This window comes from Esox lucius, chromosome 3 (genome assembly GCF_011004845.1).
Source record: "Esox lucius isolate fEsoLuc1 chromosome 3, fEsoLuc1.pri, whole genome shotgun sequence".
NCBI classification, from domain to species: Eukaryota; Metazoa; Chordata; class Actinopteri; order Esociformes; family Esocidae; genus Esox; species Esox lucius.
The window spans coordinates 30,112,680-30,128,974 of record NC_047571.1 but is presented as its reverse complement, the minus strand read 5'-3'; the positions used below and the strand labels follow the sequence as shown (position 1 = coordinate 30,128,974).

The window sequence follows — 16,295 nt, the reverse complement described above, 5'->3', positions numbered from 1 at the left end:
ACAGCTGAGTTTGGCTTTTGAGTTAATGATATCAAATATTTCAATTATAGTTTTTTTTATGCATCTGAGTCATATTTGAATAATAATATACACCATGTTTGAAGTTCCAATGACAATCAATCAATGAAAAAGATATTGAAGAAATACAGAATTAAAGGTATTTCTATGAATTTATTGATTATTAATACATCCATAATGACTTTTCCACCAAAACAAAGCTTGAACAAGTAGGCCAGATGTTTTTAGAATGATACACATCAATTTAGAAGTTCCTATGGCAATCATTGAAAAAGATATTGAAGAAATACATATTTAAGCTTGCTTTAATAGATTAGTGATAGATCATTAAAGCTATTTTTGACAATATGAAGTGTGGTTTAGTATTTAGCATGTGGAGTGATGTTGATGATAGTCCATAATGATACTATATTAGTCTATAGACATTTCGGCGATTACCTGGTTTACCCTTTTACCTCGGTCCCTAAATGTGGAAGGGAGCCTGAACGGAGAAACGAATGTGAATGTCTGTTGAATCTCGAATATAAAATGTATTTCACCTCGCTTATTTATTGATTCATTTAATAGTGGCATTCCTTAAACTGCTATGTTACCCACCCATCAATGTATTTCATGTTTAAAATAAGTGCGTCCTACAGTAGCCTGGTGGTATGTAGGCTGTATAGCTACTGAGGCTAACACAAATCTCCACACACATTATGCAAATTGCCACACGCATTTGCAGATCTCTGCTGCCGCGGAAGTGTAGCAAAACCACGTGTAAATGGACAGCGAATTGAGAGGCCGGTCTGACGAATCTGACACTTGCAAATCTCAATACAGATCTTGAAATGCTTTTACACATTGACAGTGATTCTGATTACGCACACATGGAATCTGAATACACGTTTGCAGATTCCTGTACACCCTCACAAAACTCGGTATGCATTTTGAGATAATTTTACACATTTACAAATCTGATTATGCACACACGGATTGAGATACAACTAAACAACTCTCCACTCACATTTGTAAATAGTTTTGCTACAATATTGGCCCAATATAGTCAACCAATACAGGGAAACAGTGTTTTTCCAGATGAACTACAGTATTGACACTTCCCTCGACTCTCATGATTATTTGGTTACTGGTGCCCCCTGGTGGAGGAAGTATGTCATTGCGAAGGTGGGTTTACAGATTAGTAACAGCTGAGGACATTTTGGCATTTGGTCGTCAATGTTGGGGTGGGACGGACCCACCTGTAGAGCTACCAAACATGTTAAATTTATTTAGTGTACCAATCAAACAAGTAAGCAAATTCCTCTGGTGTAGGATTGGATATGTTCTTCATAGAGCAAAATGTAGTAATACTAACTATACATGACTCTAGATAATGGCATCTGCTAAATAACTTGAGTACTGTGAATGTACCCAACATATTGTAGATCTGAAAAATACTATTGCTTAGACTGTAATTTACTCAAGTTAAAATAACCTTCTTATAAAGTAAAAAAGTATACTGTCAAAAAAAGTTTACACATTTTTACACATTGTGTGACTGAAAACTAAAGTAACATTTTGATGCCAATGTTTGTTATTCTGACAAATATATTTGTCATGCTGTATAGGTCTTTTACATATACAGTACATTACTTTTTACATTCAATTAAATGTAAATGATAGTTAAACTCATATTCATGTAATTAATACATTGGCAATATGTAGAATAATGATAGGAGAACATTCAGGCTTAGAAATGCTAAAGTGTGCAGTTTGTATACAAGTTATTTAATAGGTAGTTTGCAGTCGTTAAACCAGTTAAACCAGTTAAACCACTTTGACAGATACTGTAGGAACAAAACATTTCACTTTCATCTATGTGTGTCAGTGGAGACATTAATTAGATGAAATGGCGGACGGCAAAGATTTGGGAGGAAAAGGTAAGGTGTATTTTTATATATTTAATTCTTATTTGCTTGTAATTTACCATATGTATTGTTGACCCAAATGTCCAACTCAATTTGTTGAACAGGCAATATATTAAATTTGTTGGCTCATCTTGGACAACAGCTCTAACATTATTTTTAATGGCCTATATAAATCTCTATAAGACATTATCACTGGAATATGTAGCTACATTTACTGGAAATACCTGAAACAAAGAGTTCTGGATGAGGCTTTCACTGGGCAGGAACCTTTACAGGAGTTTTACAATTTATTAACCATGTAATTGTCATGGTTGTGGTGGTAGGACACAGGCGCAGAGAAGGAAGGCTGGTATTAAGCCATAGTTTTTAATGAAAAGAAACAAAACAACAGCAGCAACCTGTGAGTTGTGGAGAGTAGATTTTACATTGATAACAATCTAGCTGTTTATTATTTTGTTTCTTAAAATGACCACAGCATTGATTTGTTATTAACTTTGTGAAGTGCAAATCACATTACAGTAATCGTAGCCCAGCCAGTTGGGTTGGTCTGCATCTCTGAGATGTGCCAGAACATGTCATAGAAGGCACTGGAATGAGGAAAAAGCTTTAAAGTGGCATCCTTTCCATAAGATCAGAAGGGCGTTTCTGTTTTCATCAGCTTGGCAAAGAGTCTTGTTTTCATACTCTGACTAGTCATTATAGAGATGTTTGAATTGCAATGGAGACCGTATGCTGCCAGTGCACCTAATGAGCATATAAATGTCATTATAGAGAGCAATACCTGGTACCTGAAGACACCTGAGGTCTAGTAGTTGAAGCAGGATGAAAATGTAATTAATCTATTGTGGCCTTCCAAAGAATTAGCTCCCCTGGGACTTTTCCATGTTTTTGTGGCACAGCATGAAATCAAAATGTATTTATTTGTTTTAACACCGAAAGTTCCAAAATATCAATGGGAAAAATAAGTTGTAAATTAATTACAAATATATAAAACAGAAAATAATTTATTGCGTTTACTGCAGTATGACACCAGAATGAGCTGTGCTCCAACCAATTGTATGTAGGAGTAATGTAATTAATTAAATGCAGTCTGCCTGTGTGAAATCAAGGTGTTTCACATGATTTGAGGTCAAATACACCTGTCACTGGAAGGTCCCTTAATTAGGTTGTACAATTCCGATTACAACTATTGTAACATTCACAGACAATCCAGAATAAGATTCTTCAAAGGATCCATCGGGAATATAATAATTTCCAAGGCACTGAATATTCCTCAGTGCATAGTAAAGTCCATTATTAAGAAATGGAGCATCAGACTCTTAAAAAGCGTGTGACGATTGAGGGCAAAATGAATGTAGCAAAGCAAAGATATGAGGCTCTGTATGTTTGGGACTTATGAAGCTGTCTATATCATTCAAGAATTAATACATTATTTTTCTTTCTAAGGTCTTTCACAGAGTGGTGAACCCCTTCCCATCTTTACCTCTGAAAGGCTCATCCCCTCTGGGATGTTCTTTTATTCCCAATCATGTTACTGACCCTAAATTATTCACAAATCATTGCATTCTGATTTTCTTTACATTTTACACAGCATCCCAACTTTTTTGGAAATGAGTTTGTGCATTATGTTAGAGTTCATTACAATGCTTGACCAAAACGTGTTGCACCCATGTAGAAACTGTTGTGTGGTTCTGGGACGTTGTCTGTGTAATTGCTGCTGTCAGGGCATAATTGAGCGAGACACCATCTAGAGGATGGTCACTAACCTGCTGTCCGCCAAGCACAGGAATGTCTGGAATGTTTTGGTGCTGGACTCTCTTGTGGTTGGTACATTAGTGGGGAAAGGTGGGCATGTTCTTGCTTAAGTTGGCATGCTTGCCATTTTTCTCTCTATTACACCTGGACTGAGTTGGGCAAGTTACTGATAGTTTCAGCCGTGGTTACGGCCTACAGTAACTTACCTTCTACAATTATACACTCATGTGGAATGTGAAGGTGATGTCGATGTGATCTTATGAAGACGCTACAGTATTCAGCAGACAAATTCAATTTAAGTTTAGGATTAATGTTAAGTATCACAGAGCTGGAGTTGATGTTTAAGATTAGGCATTACAGTACTGGTTAAACTATTTATTATTATTTGTTCATATTAGGCCAAAATAAATAGCCTTGTTTGTTACTGTCTTCAACTTTGCACAGCCAATTGCTGCACAGCAATGAAAATGATTTAACTCCAACCAGTTGTCCAAACAGATATGAAAATGTAAATGGAAAATATAGTGCTTTTGTTATTAGTGTTTTTCAAGTTAGTATCTTTTGCTTGAAGGGCTTCAGCTTGACAAAAGACCACTGTGCAGCAGGTTTGCTGGTAGTCAACAGCTGATTTTGTGGGCTAGTCAGAAGCAGAAGCAAAGAAAGCTGAAATGGTACAATTTGTCATTGCAGGCTGACATTAGTGTAGCACCTGCAACTCTTTACCCACTGTATGTGGCAAGTTAGCTTGTTATCATTTCTAGAAGATGGAGGTATATTTTGATGTATAACTTTATAACATTAGAAGTAATCTAAATATAAAGTTTTGGTTTAATTATGACTAAGTTCAGTGTTTTTATGTTTTTGTGTCTATAATCTCAATTATTTTAATTGTGTACTGTTCCTTTAAGAGGCACCATTACACATTGTTGATTAAGTGGTAGAACTGTGAAAGTTGTGAGGAAGCCAGTCTAGCTGTGGATTTATATGGTTATCTTATCGTGTCCTGATATGTTTTATTTATGTTATCCAACAAAGACATTTTGTGAATTTAAAATGGCATATGGAATAAAAGTTGTTTGGGTTTTTCCAAACTTTAAAACAGACTTTGTGTGTTAAAACTACATCAGTTTTAATACTAATAATGTTAACTAAGATAATGTTAAAACTACATCAGTTGGGCATGAGTAGGCCATGACTAACAGTTAGGTTGCCTTCGTGCATTAACACCCACCTTTAAATGTCAAAAACATTTAGTTTCCTCTCTCTTTGAATGTCAAAGGAAATTATTATAGCTCTTTTGTTGGACTACAACAAAACAAAAATATCAACTAAATATTATACATTATGTAGAGGGAAATGCTGTCCCTAAATCTTCAGTCACCTGGTTCAAAAATTTATTGGATGCAGGTCTGTGTGTATTCTCTTTATATGTCAGACATTTTATGATGTCACATTTATTGTGTTGGCAAAACACGTTTATTGTGTTGGCAAAACGATCACAATTTCACTAAACTTCAACAACTTTATAAAAATGTAATTAAAATGTTTTTGATGTCTTTTCAGTTGGGGAACCAGGACACAAGAGACGCAACAGTGTAGTATTGTTGCCCCCTGACTGTGAGTGATCAATATCATGAAATGTCCACCAGATCAACTCTGTTTATGTAATGTGCAGTATTGTAATATGAAATATAAAATATTATAGTATGGTGTAAAAAGGAAAAGCTACAATTTGGTCCTTAGATCTGTTTTCAAAATGTCTATACTGACAGGCTAATATTTTACTATTATGGTGTTGTATTTACCATGCAGTATTGTTCATAGCAGTGGAACAATACTGCAGTTGACTGCGTCTAGCGTGAAGTTGTCTAACCCGACAGTTCCCAGTCTGTCAGGTTAGACAACTTCACCTCCTCCACTCTGATACTGATGTGATGGTAATTTCATCTAACTCATTAATAAGGAAGTACAGAGATGAAATTCTCTTGGCACATTCTAACAGTTTTATTAATGATTGCAAATATGAGAGACGCGTCAAACGCTTACAAACATAATCGTCCAAGGAGTCTCTAACTCAATATAGCTCATTCAACAGTATATATCACATACAGAAAGGGGTGTGGTAAGTTGTTGCCCATCTTTCTTGTGTAACATTTACCCAAAGGGTGGCCTGTCCCCCCACCTTATCCTTCTCAACTCCTGAGAAGACACAATGTCTGGTTAATCAACAGAGACACTAAAGGGTTATACAGATTTACGAGTACCCCTCTAATCCACCTGTGCCGGTCAAGGATGCTGGTCAAGGATGTCCCCCTAGGACAAATACCAGATCCCTCTCGGCATCTTTAACTAGTAACTCATTCATTCTCACATCCAAACAATGGGACTTAGTCCTTTAAACAGTAAGAATGCATCAGGTTTCTGAATTTCCACAACAATGAACACTGGTGTTCCACAAGGCTGTGGAATTTCGAGGTGTCCACATCTTCAAGGACCTCTCCTGGACCCTCAACACCTCAGCCCTAGTCAAAAAGGCAAAGCAGCGCCTGTACTTTTTGAGGAGGCTGAAGAAGGCCCGTCTGTCTTTCAAGATTGTGAACTTTTACCGCTGCACAATCAAGATCATTCCGACCAACTGCACCACAGTGTGGTTTAGAGATTGCTCCATAGCCGACCGGAAGGCCCTGCATTGGGTGGTGAAAACCGGCCAGCACATCACTGGTGCCCATCTCCCAGGCGTCATAGACCTTCAGTGCAAGTGGTGTCTGCATAGGGCACGTGGCATCATCAGAGACCCTCCATGTCCATGTTACAAACTGTTTGCCCTCCTTCCATAAGGCTGATGGTACAGGTCTCTTCGTTCCCACACCAGCAGGCTCAGGAACAGTGTCTTTCCATCTGCTGTAACCCTGCTGAACTCCGTGACCCATCACTAACCATACCCACCCCCCCCACCACTTAGTACTGCCTCTCAGGGACCTTGTTGCACTACTCCCTTGTACAACTGGACTCTGACGCTGCTTTGCCAAGTGTGATAAGGAAGTTTTCAGTTGTTACATGTACATGTCTACCTCAGGAACCTCATTGCTGCTATCTCTGCATTTCAGTTGCACATGCTACCTTGCACCTTCATTGAACATTTAGTAATGCCATTTGTACTTGCAACTGACTTCATTACACATTTATACAATGAGGGAAAACACATGTTACCCACTGAGAAATGATCAGTCTATAATTTTAATGGTAGGTTTATTTGAACAGTAAGAGACTGTTCAAATATCCAGAAAAAACGCATGTCAAAAATGTTATAAATAGATTTGCTTTTTAATGAGTTAAATAAGTATTCGACCCCTCTGCAAAACATGACTTAGTACTTGGTGGCAAAGCCCTTGTTGGCAATCACAGAGGTCAGACGTTTCTTGTAGTTGGCCACCAGGTTAGCACACATCTCAGGAGGGATTTTGTCCCACTCTTTGCAGGTTTTCTCCAAGTTATTAAGGTTTCGAGGCTGACGTTTGGTAACTCAAACCTTCAGCTCCCTCCACAGTTGTTTTATGGGATTAAGGTCTGGAGACTGGCTAGGCCACTCCAGAACCTTAATGTGGTTCTTCTTGAGCCACTCCTTTGTTGCCTTGGCTGTGTGTTTTGGGTCATTGTCATGCTGGAATACCCATCCACGACCCATTTTCAATGCCCTGGCTGAGGGAAGGAGGTTTTCACCCAAGATTTGATGGTACATGGCCCGTCCATCGTCCCTTTGATGCTGTGAAGATGTCCCTTTAGCAGAAAAACACCCCCAAAGCATAATGTTTCCACCTCCATGTTTGACAGTGGGGATGATGTTCTTGGGGTCATAGGCAGCATTCCTCCTCCTCCAAACACAGCAAGTTGAGTTGATGCCAAAGAGCTTGATTTTGGTCTCATCTGACCGTAACACTTTCACCCAGTTCTCCTCTGAATCATTCAGATGTTCATTGGCAAACTTCAGACGGGCCTGTACATATGCTTTCTTGAGCAGGTGGACCTTTCCAGCTGCCTTGAGATCATTGACAAGATCCTCCTGTGTAGTTCTGGGCTGATTCCTCAGCATTCTCATGATCATTGCAACTCCACAAGGTGAGAGCTTGCATGGAGCCCCAGACCGAGTGAGATTGACAGTTCTTTTGTGTTTCTTCCATTTGCGAATAATCGCACCAACTGTTGTCACATTCTCACCAAGCTGCTTGGTGATGGTCTTATAGCCCATTCCAGCATTGTGTAGGTCTACAATCTTGTCACTGACATCCTTGAACAGCTGTTTGGTCTTGGCCATGGAGGAGAGTTTGGAATCTGATTGATTGCTTCTGTGGACAGGTTTCTTTTACACAGGTAACAAGCAAGCAAGCAAGATTATTTATATTGCACAATTCATACATGGAAGCAATTCAATGTGCTTTACAGTGAAAATAAAAATACAAAATGCAATGGAATAAAAACAGTCAGATTGTTACAATTCTCCAGCTCAGTTGTCTCCAGGGGGACTGCATGAACCTCAACACCCCGGTATCTCAATCCTCACATTCCAATGCTAGGATGAACCCGTCAGTCCCTATGTGAGAGAATCTTTGCATCAATGTCTCACTTGTCACTCTCCAGGGGGACATTTATGCCATGTCTGTACATGCATTTTATATTCATCCTCAATGAATTACAGTTACCATAACTGTTTACTCTACCACCGTGGTATCTCAATCCTTGCACTCCAGCACTTGGATAAACTCCTTTTAAGAGCGTGCTTCTAATCTCAGCTTGTTACCTGTATAAAAGACACCTGGGAGCCAGAAATCTTTATGATTGAGAGGGGATGAAATACTAATTTCCCTCATTAAAATGCAAATCAGTTTATAACATTTTTGATCGTTTTTCTGGATTTTTGTTGTTTTATTCTGTCTCTCACTGTTCAAATAAACCTACCGTTAAAATTATAGACTGATCATTTCTTTGTCAGTGGGCAAACATACAAAATCAGCAGGGGATAAAAAAAAAATCATCCCTCAATGTACATCCCACCTATAACATACATTGTTCTTATTTGTTTCACTTGCAGGTTTTATGCCCTCTTCTATTTGCACTTCTGGTTAGATACTAACTGCATTTCTTTTTACTGTACTGTACTCTGAATCTGAATCCAATCAATCAAAAGACACTCTTTTACAATGGAATGGGCAAAATTTTGAGCTAATATGGCCTAAGAAAGGGTGAATAGTTGTTTCCTTGAATAAGTGTGAATACATTAGTAATCTAATATCCTTATATTCATTACTGTGTTGATGTTATTTACAGTGTCTTCAATCAGGATTGTGCTTCTGGGGAAGAGTGACTCAAAAAAGAAATTGGTGGGCAACATAATCCTAGGACAAGAAGCTTTTAAGTCTCCTAGGTCTCGATTCTTCAGCTATGAACAGCAATGTGAGTCAGCCAGTGGAAAGATGAATGACAAGTCAGTAACTGTCATAAAGACTCCAGACCTGCTTTCTGTGTCTGTGGAGTCCATGATGAAGGTGATGGAGAACTGTAAGACCCTGACAGCCCCTGGACCTCATGTTCTTCTGTTGGTGTTAATGCCTGAAGAGTTCACAGAGGAGAACAGAAACACTATGAAGTGGATCCTGAGTCTGTTTGGTAAAGATGCCTTCAAACACTCAATGGTGATCACTACTCACAAGGAGGAAGCAGAAAAGCCACAACTGAATCAAGTTATAAAAGAATATGGAGGAAGGTTTTACCACATGGACTCACAAGGAAGTGACCACAAAGAGTTAACAAAAAAAGTGGAAAAGATGGTAGGAGAGAATGATTATAAATACCTCACCTACAATGAGAAGAACACACATGATACCATCAAACCATTTCCTGAAAGAATAAACTTGGTGCTGTGTGGAAGAAATGGAGCCGGAAAAACCTTGGTATCCAATGCCATTCTGGGTCAGTCAGAGTCCATCTCCTCCTTGGTGTGTGTAAAGAGAGAAGGAGAGATATGTGGTCAGCAGGTCTCCATCATTGAGATGCCTGCTCTGTATCTCACACATCTCACCCAGGAGGAAGTGATGGATGAGAGTTTCCGCTGTGTCTCTCTCTGTGAGCCTGGAGTCCATGTTTTCCTCCTGGTCGTCCCTGTGGGTCCACTCACTGATGAAGACAAAGGAGAGATGGAGACCATCCAGAACATTCTGGGCCCACAAGTCAATGACTTTACCATGGTTCTGTTTAGACAGGATTACATTCCAGTTGATAAGACAACAGTGGACTTTCTTGAACAAAATGCAGACATGAAGCAACTGATCAAGACATGTGGAGGGCGCTACCATATATGTGATGCCTCAGAGATTAAGAATACTAAACAGATGACAGAGCTTGTATCTGATATAATCAAACAGGTTCTACACAAATCATGCTACACTCCATACATGTATGTGAAGGCACAGAACAGAAGAATCCTGGAACTGAAGGAGGAAATTCACAGAATGTCAAAAGGTGAGATGGAATCTGTAATAATTAAAATACTGGGATTAACTAATGTTTCTGAATTACTTGATATGTTCCTATTTTGACAATGAGTAAAAATACAAATCTGAGTGAGTGTTGAACACTCATTGTTGGACAGCCAGTCCAACAATGAGCTTCAGGAAAAAAAAAAAAAACATGCCTGCTAAGCTATTGTATTCCAACTTCAGTTATTACTTTACAAGACTGACACATCAAGCACAAAGAAAGTATTCCACAGTACATGAGCATTCGGTATCAATATATATGCAGTTGTGCTAGATAGTTTGCATACCCTTGGAAAATTGGTAATATATTTTTGTAAAGAAAACATGAGTGAGCAGGAAAGCATGTCTTATTTCTTATGGGATTCAAATTCAACTGTAGGTCATAACATAAAGGCACAATCATAAAACAAAACATGGCAACAAAGAAAATAATGAACTGACCCCTGTTCAATAGTCTGCATACCCTTAGTTCTTAATACTGTGTATTGCCCCCTTCAGCATCAATGACAGTGTGCAGTCTTTTGTAATAGTTGTCTATGAGGCCCCAAATTCTTGAAGGCGGTATAGCTGCCCATTTTTCTTTTTGTCATCTTCCATGAAATGCACGTTTGAGTTCTCCCCAGAGTGGCTTGATGATATTAAGGTCAGGAGACTGTGATGGCCACTCCAGAACAATGACCCTTGTGCTTAGGGTCATTGTCCTGCTGGAAAGTCCAGCTTTTGTGCAGAAGAATGCAAATTGTCTGCCAGTATTTTCTGGTAACATGCTGCATTCATCCTGCCATCACTTTTCACAAGATTCCATGTGCCTTTAAAGCTCACACACCCCCAAAACATCCATGAGCCACCATCATGCTTCACAGAAGGGATGGTATTCTGTTCACTATAGGCCTTGTCGACCCCTCTCCAAACATGGCACTTATGGTTGTGACCAAAAAGCTCAATTTTGGTCTCGTCACTCAAAATGACAGTGTGCCAGAAGCTGTGAGGCTTGTCAAGGTGTTGTCGGGCATATTGTAACCAGGCTTTTTTGTGGGATTGGCGCATTAAAGGATTCTTTCTGGCAACTCGACCATGCAGCTAATCTTTGTTCAAGTATCGTCGTATTGTGCTCTTTGAAACAACCTCACCGTCTTTTTCCAGAGCAGCCTGTATTTATCCTGAGGTTACCTGTGTTTTTTTTGTTGTTTCCCGAACAATCCTTTTGGCAGTTTTTGCTGTAATCTTTCTTGGTCTACCTGACCTTGGCTTGGTATCAAGAGCTCCCCGAATTTTCCACTTCTTAATAAGTGATTGAACAGTACTGACTTGCAAGGCTTTTGATATTTTTTCATGTCCTTATTCATCTTTATAAAGTTCCATTACCTTGTAACGCAGGTCTTTTGACAGTTCTTTTCTGCTCCCCATGGCTCAGTATCTAGCCTGCTCAGTGGACCCATGTGAGAGCTAACAAACTCACTGGCTATTTTTACACAGACACTAAATCCAATTTAAATAGCCACAGGTGTTGGAAATACATCTGTAGTTGACATTTTAACCTGTGTGTGTCACCTTGTGTGTCTGTAAGACTTAACATTCAAGTGTGTGTAAACTTTTGCTCAGGGCCATTTGGGTGATCTCTGTTATCATTAAGATTTAAAAAGGAGCCAAACAACTATGTGATCATAAATGACTTCATATGATCACATAACATTTTCTTGCATGTTAAAGCATATTTTCAAAATCAATGCCAAAATGTCACAATTTCTGCCAGGGTATGCAAACATATGACCACAACTGTATAAATCCATTTAGTATTTATTATATTAATATCTAATTAACATTCCTTGTTTTATTTCAGGTGCTGAATCAGAGTCCTCCACTACTGAGTGTTTGAGGGTGGTGATGATTGGGAAAACTGGGAATGGGAAGAGCGCCTCCGCAAACACCATCCTGGGAAGAGAGGAATGTGAATCTGAAACCAGCACTGATTCTACAAAAATAGTTTGCCAGAAAATATTTGGCAAAGTAAATGGAAGAACAGTTGCTGTGGTGGACACACCTGGTCTATTTGACACAGGATTATCTAATGAAGCTATTCAGGAGGAGATAATGAAGTGTGTTTCCCTGTCAGCCCCGGGACCCCATGTGTTTATTATAGTACTAAGAATCGGGACAATGACACCAGAGGAGATGGACACTTTGGACCTCATAGAGAAAACCTTTGGTCCACAGGCAAGACAGTTCAGCTTAGTTCTGTTCACCAGAGGAGATGAATTGAAAAAGTCAGTTAAAGATTTAATTCAGAGCAGTGAAAATGACAAACTGAGAAAGCTGATCAGAGATTGTGGAGACAGAGTCCATGTCTTCAACAACAAAGACATCAATGACCGCACACAGGTCACTGAGCTTTATGACAAGATTGACAAAATGGTGTCAGAGAACAAAGGCACTTTCTACACCAGTGAGATGTTCCAGAAGGCAGAGGCATCAATTACACAAAAACAGGAAGAAATACTGAAGGAGAAAGAAGCAGAGATAAAAGCTGACATCGAGAAACTGAAGGTCCAGCATGAAACTGAAATGGAAATGATTAAGTCAAAGTTAAAAGAGGAAAGATTAAAAGTTCAGAAGGAAAGAGAGATAAGAGAAAACATTCTAAAAGAAAAAGAGGAAGCTATCAGAAAAGAACATGAAGAAATGGAGAGAAAAGAGAAGGAACAGAGGCTGGAGGATGAAAAAAGGAAAGAACAAGAAACATTACAAAGGATAAAATGGGAGAAAGAAAAAGAGAACATGGAAAAAGAGATACAAACTCAGAAAGACAGGTTTGAACAAAAACAAAGTGAAATGGATAAAGAATATAGAATAAGACTGGAGGAACAAAGACAACAAGAGAAGGATAGAGAAGAAATTATGTTAGAAGAACAAGAGAAGCAGCTTGCAGACCTTAAAAGGAAACAGGAAGATGAAATTGAAAGGAGAGAGAAAGAAGAGCAAGAGAGGAAGAAGAATGAAGAGAAAGAAAGACAAGAGTGGCAGAGAAAAATAGAGGAAGCACAGAAAGGTCAAACAGAAATGCAACAGGTCAGGTTGAGAGATAAACAGGAATGGGAGGAACAGCAGAAGAAAGAGAGAGACAGACAACAGGAAGAAGTAAGACAAAGAAGACAGAAGGAGACTGAATCTATTAAACAACAAGAGGAAGAACAGAGGAGACTGAGAGAGGAGTTTGAAAGAGAGAGAGAAAAAGACAGAATAAAGAACCATGAATTAGATAAGCAGAGAAGGGAGATGGAGATGCAAGAAAGAGACAGAATAGAAAAAGAGTTTCAAGAAAAGAGGAGAGAGTTGACAAACAAAATGACCCAGCAGCAGGAAGACTGGGAGAGACAACGTGGAGAGGAATGGGAAAGGAGACATCAGGATGATCTAAATCGAAGAAAGGAGGAAGCGCGAAGACTGAAGGAACTGGAGGAACATTTCAGACAAGAACGTGAAGAAGAGAACAGGAGGAGGGAGAACGAAGATAAAGTCAGGAGGGAACGAGAACAGAAAAAATTACAGGAAATGGAGGCAGAGAATGTAAGACAACAAAAACTAATTATAAGTAAATATAAAGAAGAGGCCAGAAGAAATGCAGAGGAGGTTAATAAGTTTAGAGAGATATATGATGAAATGACAATCAAATTGTTGGATTCGCAGGAACATACAATGAATTTACTAAAGCAAAAGCACAAAGAGGAGAATGACCAATTAAAGAATCTCTATAGTCATGATAAAAAGCAACTGACAGACAGAATTAAAGAATTGGAAAAAAAGCATGAAGATGAGATAAAAGGATTGAATCAACAAAAGCCAGGAAAATGTGTAATACAGTAAGAATCTATAGCAATCACTAGGAATGTTATAACCCAAAGTAGTTCATACCAGATATCCACCACATATCTTCTACACTGAGACTGCAGTGATGTGAGCAGCAGTGAACTAATAATATATAGGATGCACAATAAAACAAATGATTTATCCAGAGCAACTTGAGAGGCTGGAATTGTGAGGTCTGATTTAGAGCATCTGTGGCTGTGTGTTTGTGTCTGGGAGTTTACATCACTCTGATGCTAATTTACACTTTGGTAGATGTACAATGGGTAATTTTCCAGATATTTAAAACACTTTGTGTACAGGCCCCAAAGAGAGTGAACAACTTTAACAATCTTCATCCTATTTTAGACTGTTTACTATGAGTATTAAAAATGACATTACATATTGACATATTTAAATCTTTACAGTTCCATCTTTACAATAGCTACAGTATTATGATGAATCTACCACTTTGGTTTCCTCACATTTATCTTAGCCAAACTCCTCCTAGCTTCTGATTGGTTAGTTCAGTCAGGTGAGAGGCAGAACACGTGAAGTGTGGTGTTGGTGAAGCTGAAGAAGTCCTGTTGTTTCTTCTCATAACCAGGATGGATGTGTTGCTTTGATTGGTCTGAATAGGCTACTGTCTAGGGCCCCCTGGCCACTTTATGTCCATTAATCAAAATACAACATGCTTATTTTATAACTAACATCACATGCCACAAAACATGTCGTTATGGTCACCATATCTCCTCCTGTTATGGTCTCTTACCACCTGAGAGAGAACTGAATTTCCAGCCCTGCATATGACATTGTCCCGTATGTACCGTATGATGCTGATAAATTTATGATACTGATTGATTCATGTTATACAATGCAAATATACACCAAGCTAGATTCCTGGTGTCTTAAATCTAAACAACTGCTGATATTAGCTTTAACTATTCTTAAACAGTTTCAGTTGTCCTCATCTTAATTAGCAGTTGTTTTCCCTGTTTGCTTTCTTTCTCTTTCCTTTTTTGGTATCCCAATTTCCTTTTCATGGGGAAAGACATGACTCCATCATTATAGCAAGTAACTCAGCTTGATTAGTTGCGTTTATAGAGGAACCCTAGAGCAGAGGTTGACTAAACCATTTTGTGTCTTTTGTAAGGAGTGAGCTTGTCCTCAAAGCCTCCACTATTTTTTGGGGATACAAAGTTCAGTCACTCAACCGATTATTCAGCTAGTTTAAATTAAGTAATGGCACTAATTACTTAGAAATAAAAAATTGCTAACAAAAACACATTTTCATTCCAAGCCTTTCGAGGGCCCTCCCCCCATTGGGTCCCTGGGTAGTCAGTCCCACTTGTCACCCCCACTTCAACACCCCTGGCAGTGAGCAATGGGTCAATTACTAAGATGTAGCCCAGGTGTAGGCCATAATTGAATTATCTTAATTGTTTTCACATATTTAGATAGACTTTCCAGTCTCAGCTTAAAAAATGGTTATTGACAACTCAGCACTATCAACATTAGTATTGTACCCTTGACAATAGACTTTGTTGTACTAGTTGTTCTTGGCTATGTTGCTCTCTTCTACTGCCATGTTCCTCTTTATCTCTCTTTTTTTTTTACTTATTATTTTGTTTTAGATAATTCATGTTTATTTTTGTATCTTAAATGTCTTTTTCAATAATCATAGGATGTGTGTATGTGTGATGCTCTGTCTCTGTTTTTAGTGTGACTTTCTAACATTCTGTCAAGGGTCTACAGATGTAAAATAGCCTTTTTAAGCTAATTCTGGCACGTTTACATTTATGTTTAGTAATGTGGATTGCCCCTGTAAATAAAATAAATAAAAACAATTAAATAAGAACACTGTTCTTATGAATTTACTCTGTCCGCAATGTTCTGCCAACCACCCTCTCTGGCTTTGTTGGCCACCACGTTGTTAGATTCAGCCATTAACCTTTCTTTAAACTCCTCATATCCTGACATTATAAAGGTGCATTCGTCAGGGAAAGAAGACGGAGCACGAGCCATTGTGCAAAAACTCAGCTTGCGTTTCTGAACGCGCCCCCTCCATGCGAACGCGCACAAACTCCGAGTCAACTAACAAACATCTTAATCACAGTTGTGGTACTGTTTCACACCAATTTAGGCAAAAACAAGAGTTACATGCGCCCAATCCAAATGTGCCCCCAATCCCAATGTCCCCCTGATGATTTGACTGTGGGACACCCCTAAGCCCTCACAGCTCCTC

At 38.7% G+C, this 16,295-nt stretch overlaps 1 protein-coding gene across 3 annotated transcripts; it reads left to right on the top strand.

The window, feature by feature from the left end:
* The first annotated feature begins 1,300 nt into the window (after positions 1-1,300).
* On the top strand, positions 1,301-14,271 carry LOC105006968 (GTPase IMAP family member 8-like). Of its 3 annotated transcripts, none has more exons than XM_020044196.2 (4): positions 1,301-1,306; positions 5,244-5,297; positions 9,003-10,193; positions 12,051-14,270. In XM_020044196.2, exons 3-4 carry the CDS (start codon positions 9,149-9,151, stop codon positions 14,069-14,071), a joined length of 3,066 nt encoding a protein of 1,021 aa, XP_019899755.2. In that variant the 5' UTR covers positions 1,301-1,306; positions 5,244-5,297; positions 9,003-9,148; the 3' UTR covers positions 14,072-14,270. The 3 variants fall into 3 exon arrangements, with proteins under 3 accessions (XP_019899755.2, XP_019899754.2, XP_019899753.2); XM_020044195.2 differs by lacking the exon at positions 1,301-1,306 and adding an exon at positions 1,834-1,937; XM_020044194.2 differs by lacking the exon at positions 1,301-1,306 and adding an exon at positions 3,559-3,770 and having other exon boundaries at positions 12,051-14,271.
* The last annotated feature ends 2,024 nt before the right edge of the window (positions 14,272-16,295 follow it).

Coding starts and splice junctions, on each gene's coding strand:
- LOC105006968 (XM_020044194.2), top strand. CDS start 3,680: ATGGTCACTAACCTGCTGTCCGCCAAGCACAGGAATGTCTGGAATGTT. Junction 3,771..5,243: donor TGGTACATTAGTGGGGAAAG/GTGGGCATGTTC, acceptor ATGTCTTTTCAG/TTGGGGAACCAGGACACAAG. Junction 5,298..9,002: donor AGTATTGTTGCCCCCTGACT/GTGAGTGATCAA, acceptor TGTTATTTACAG/TGTCTTCAATCAGGATTGTG.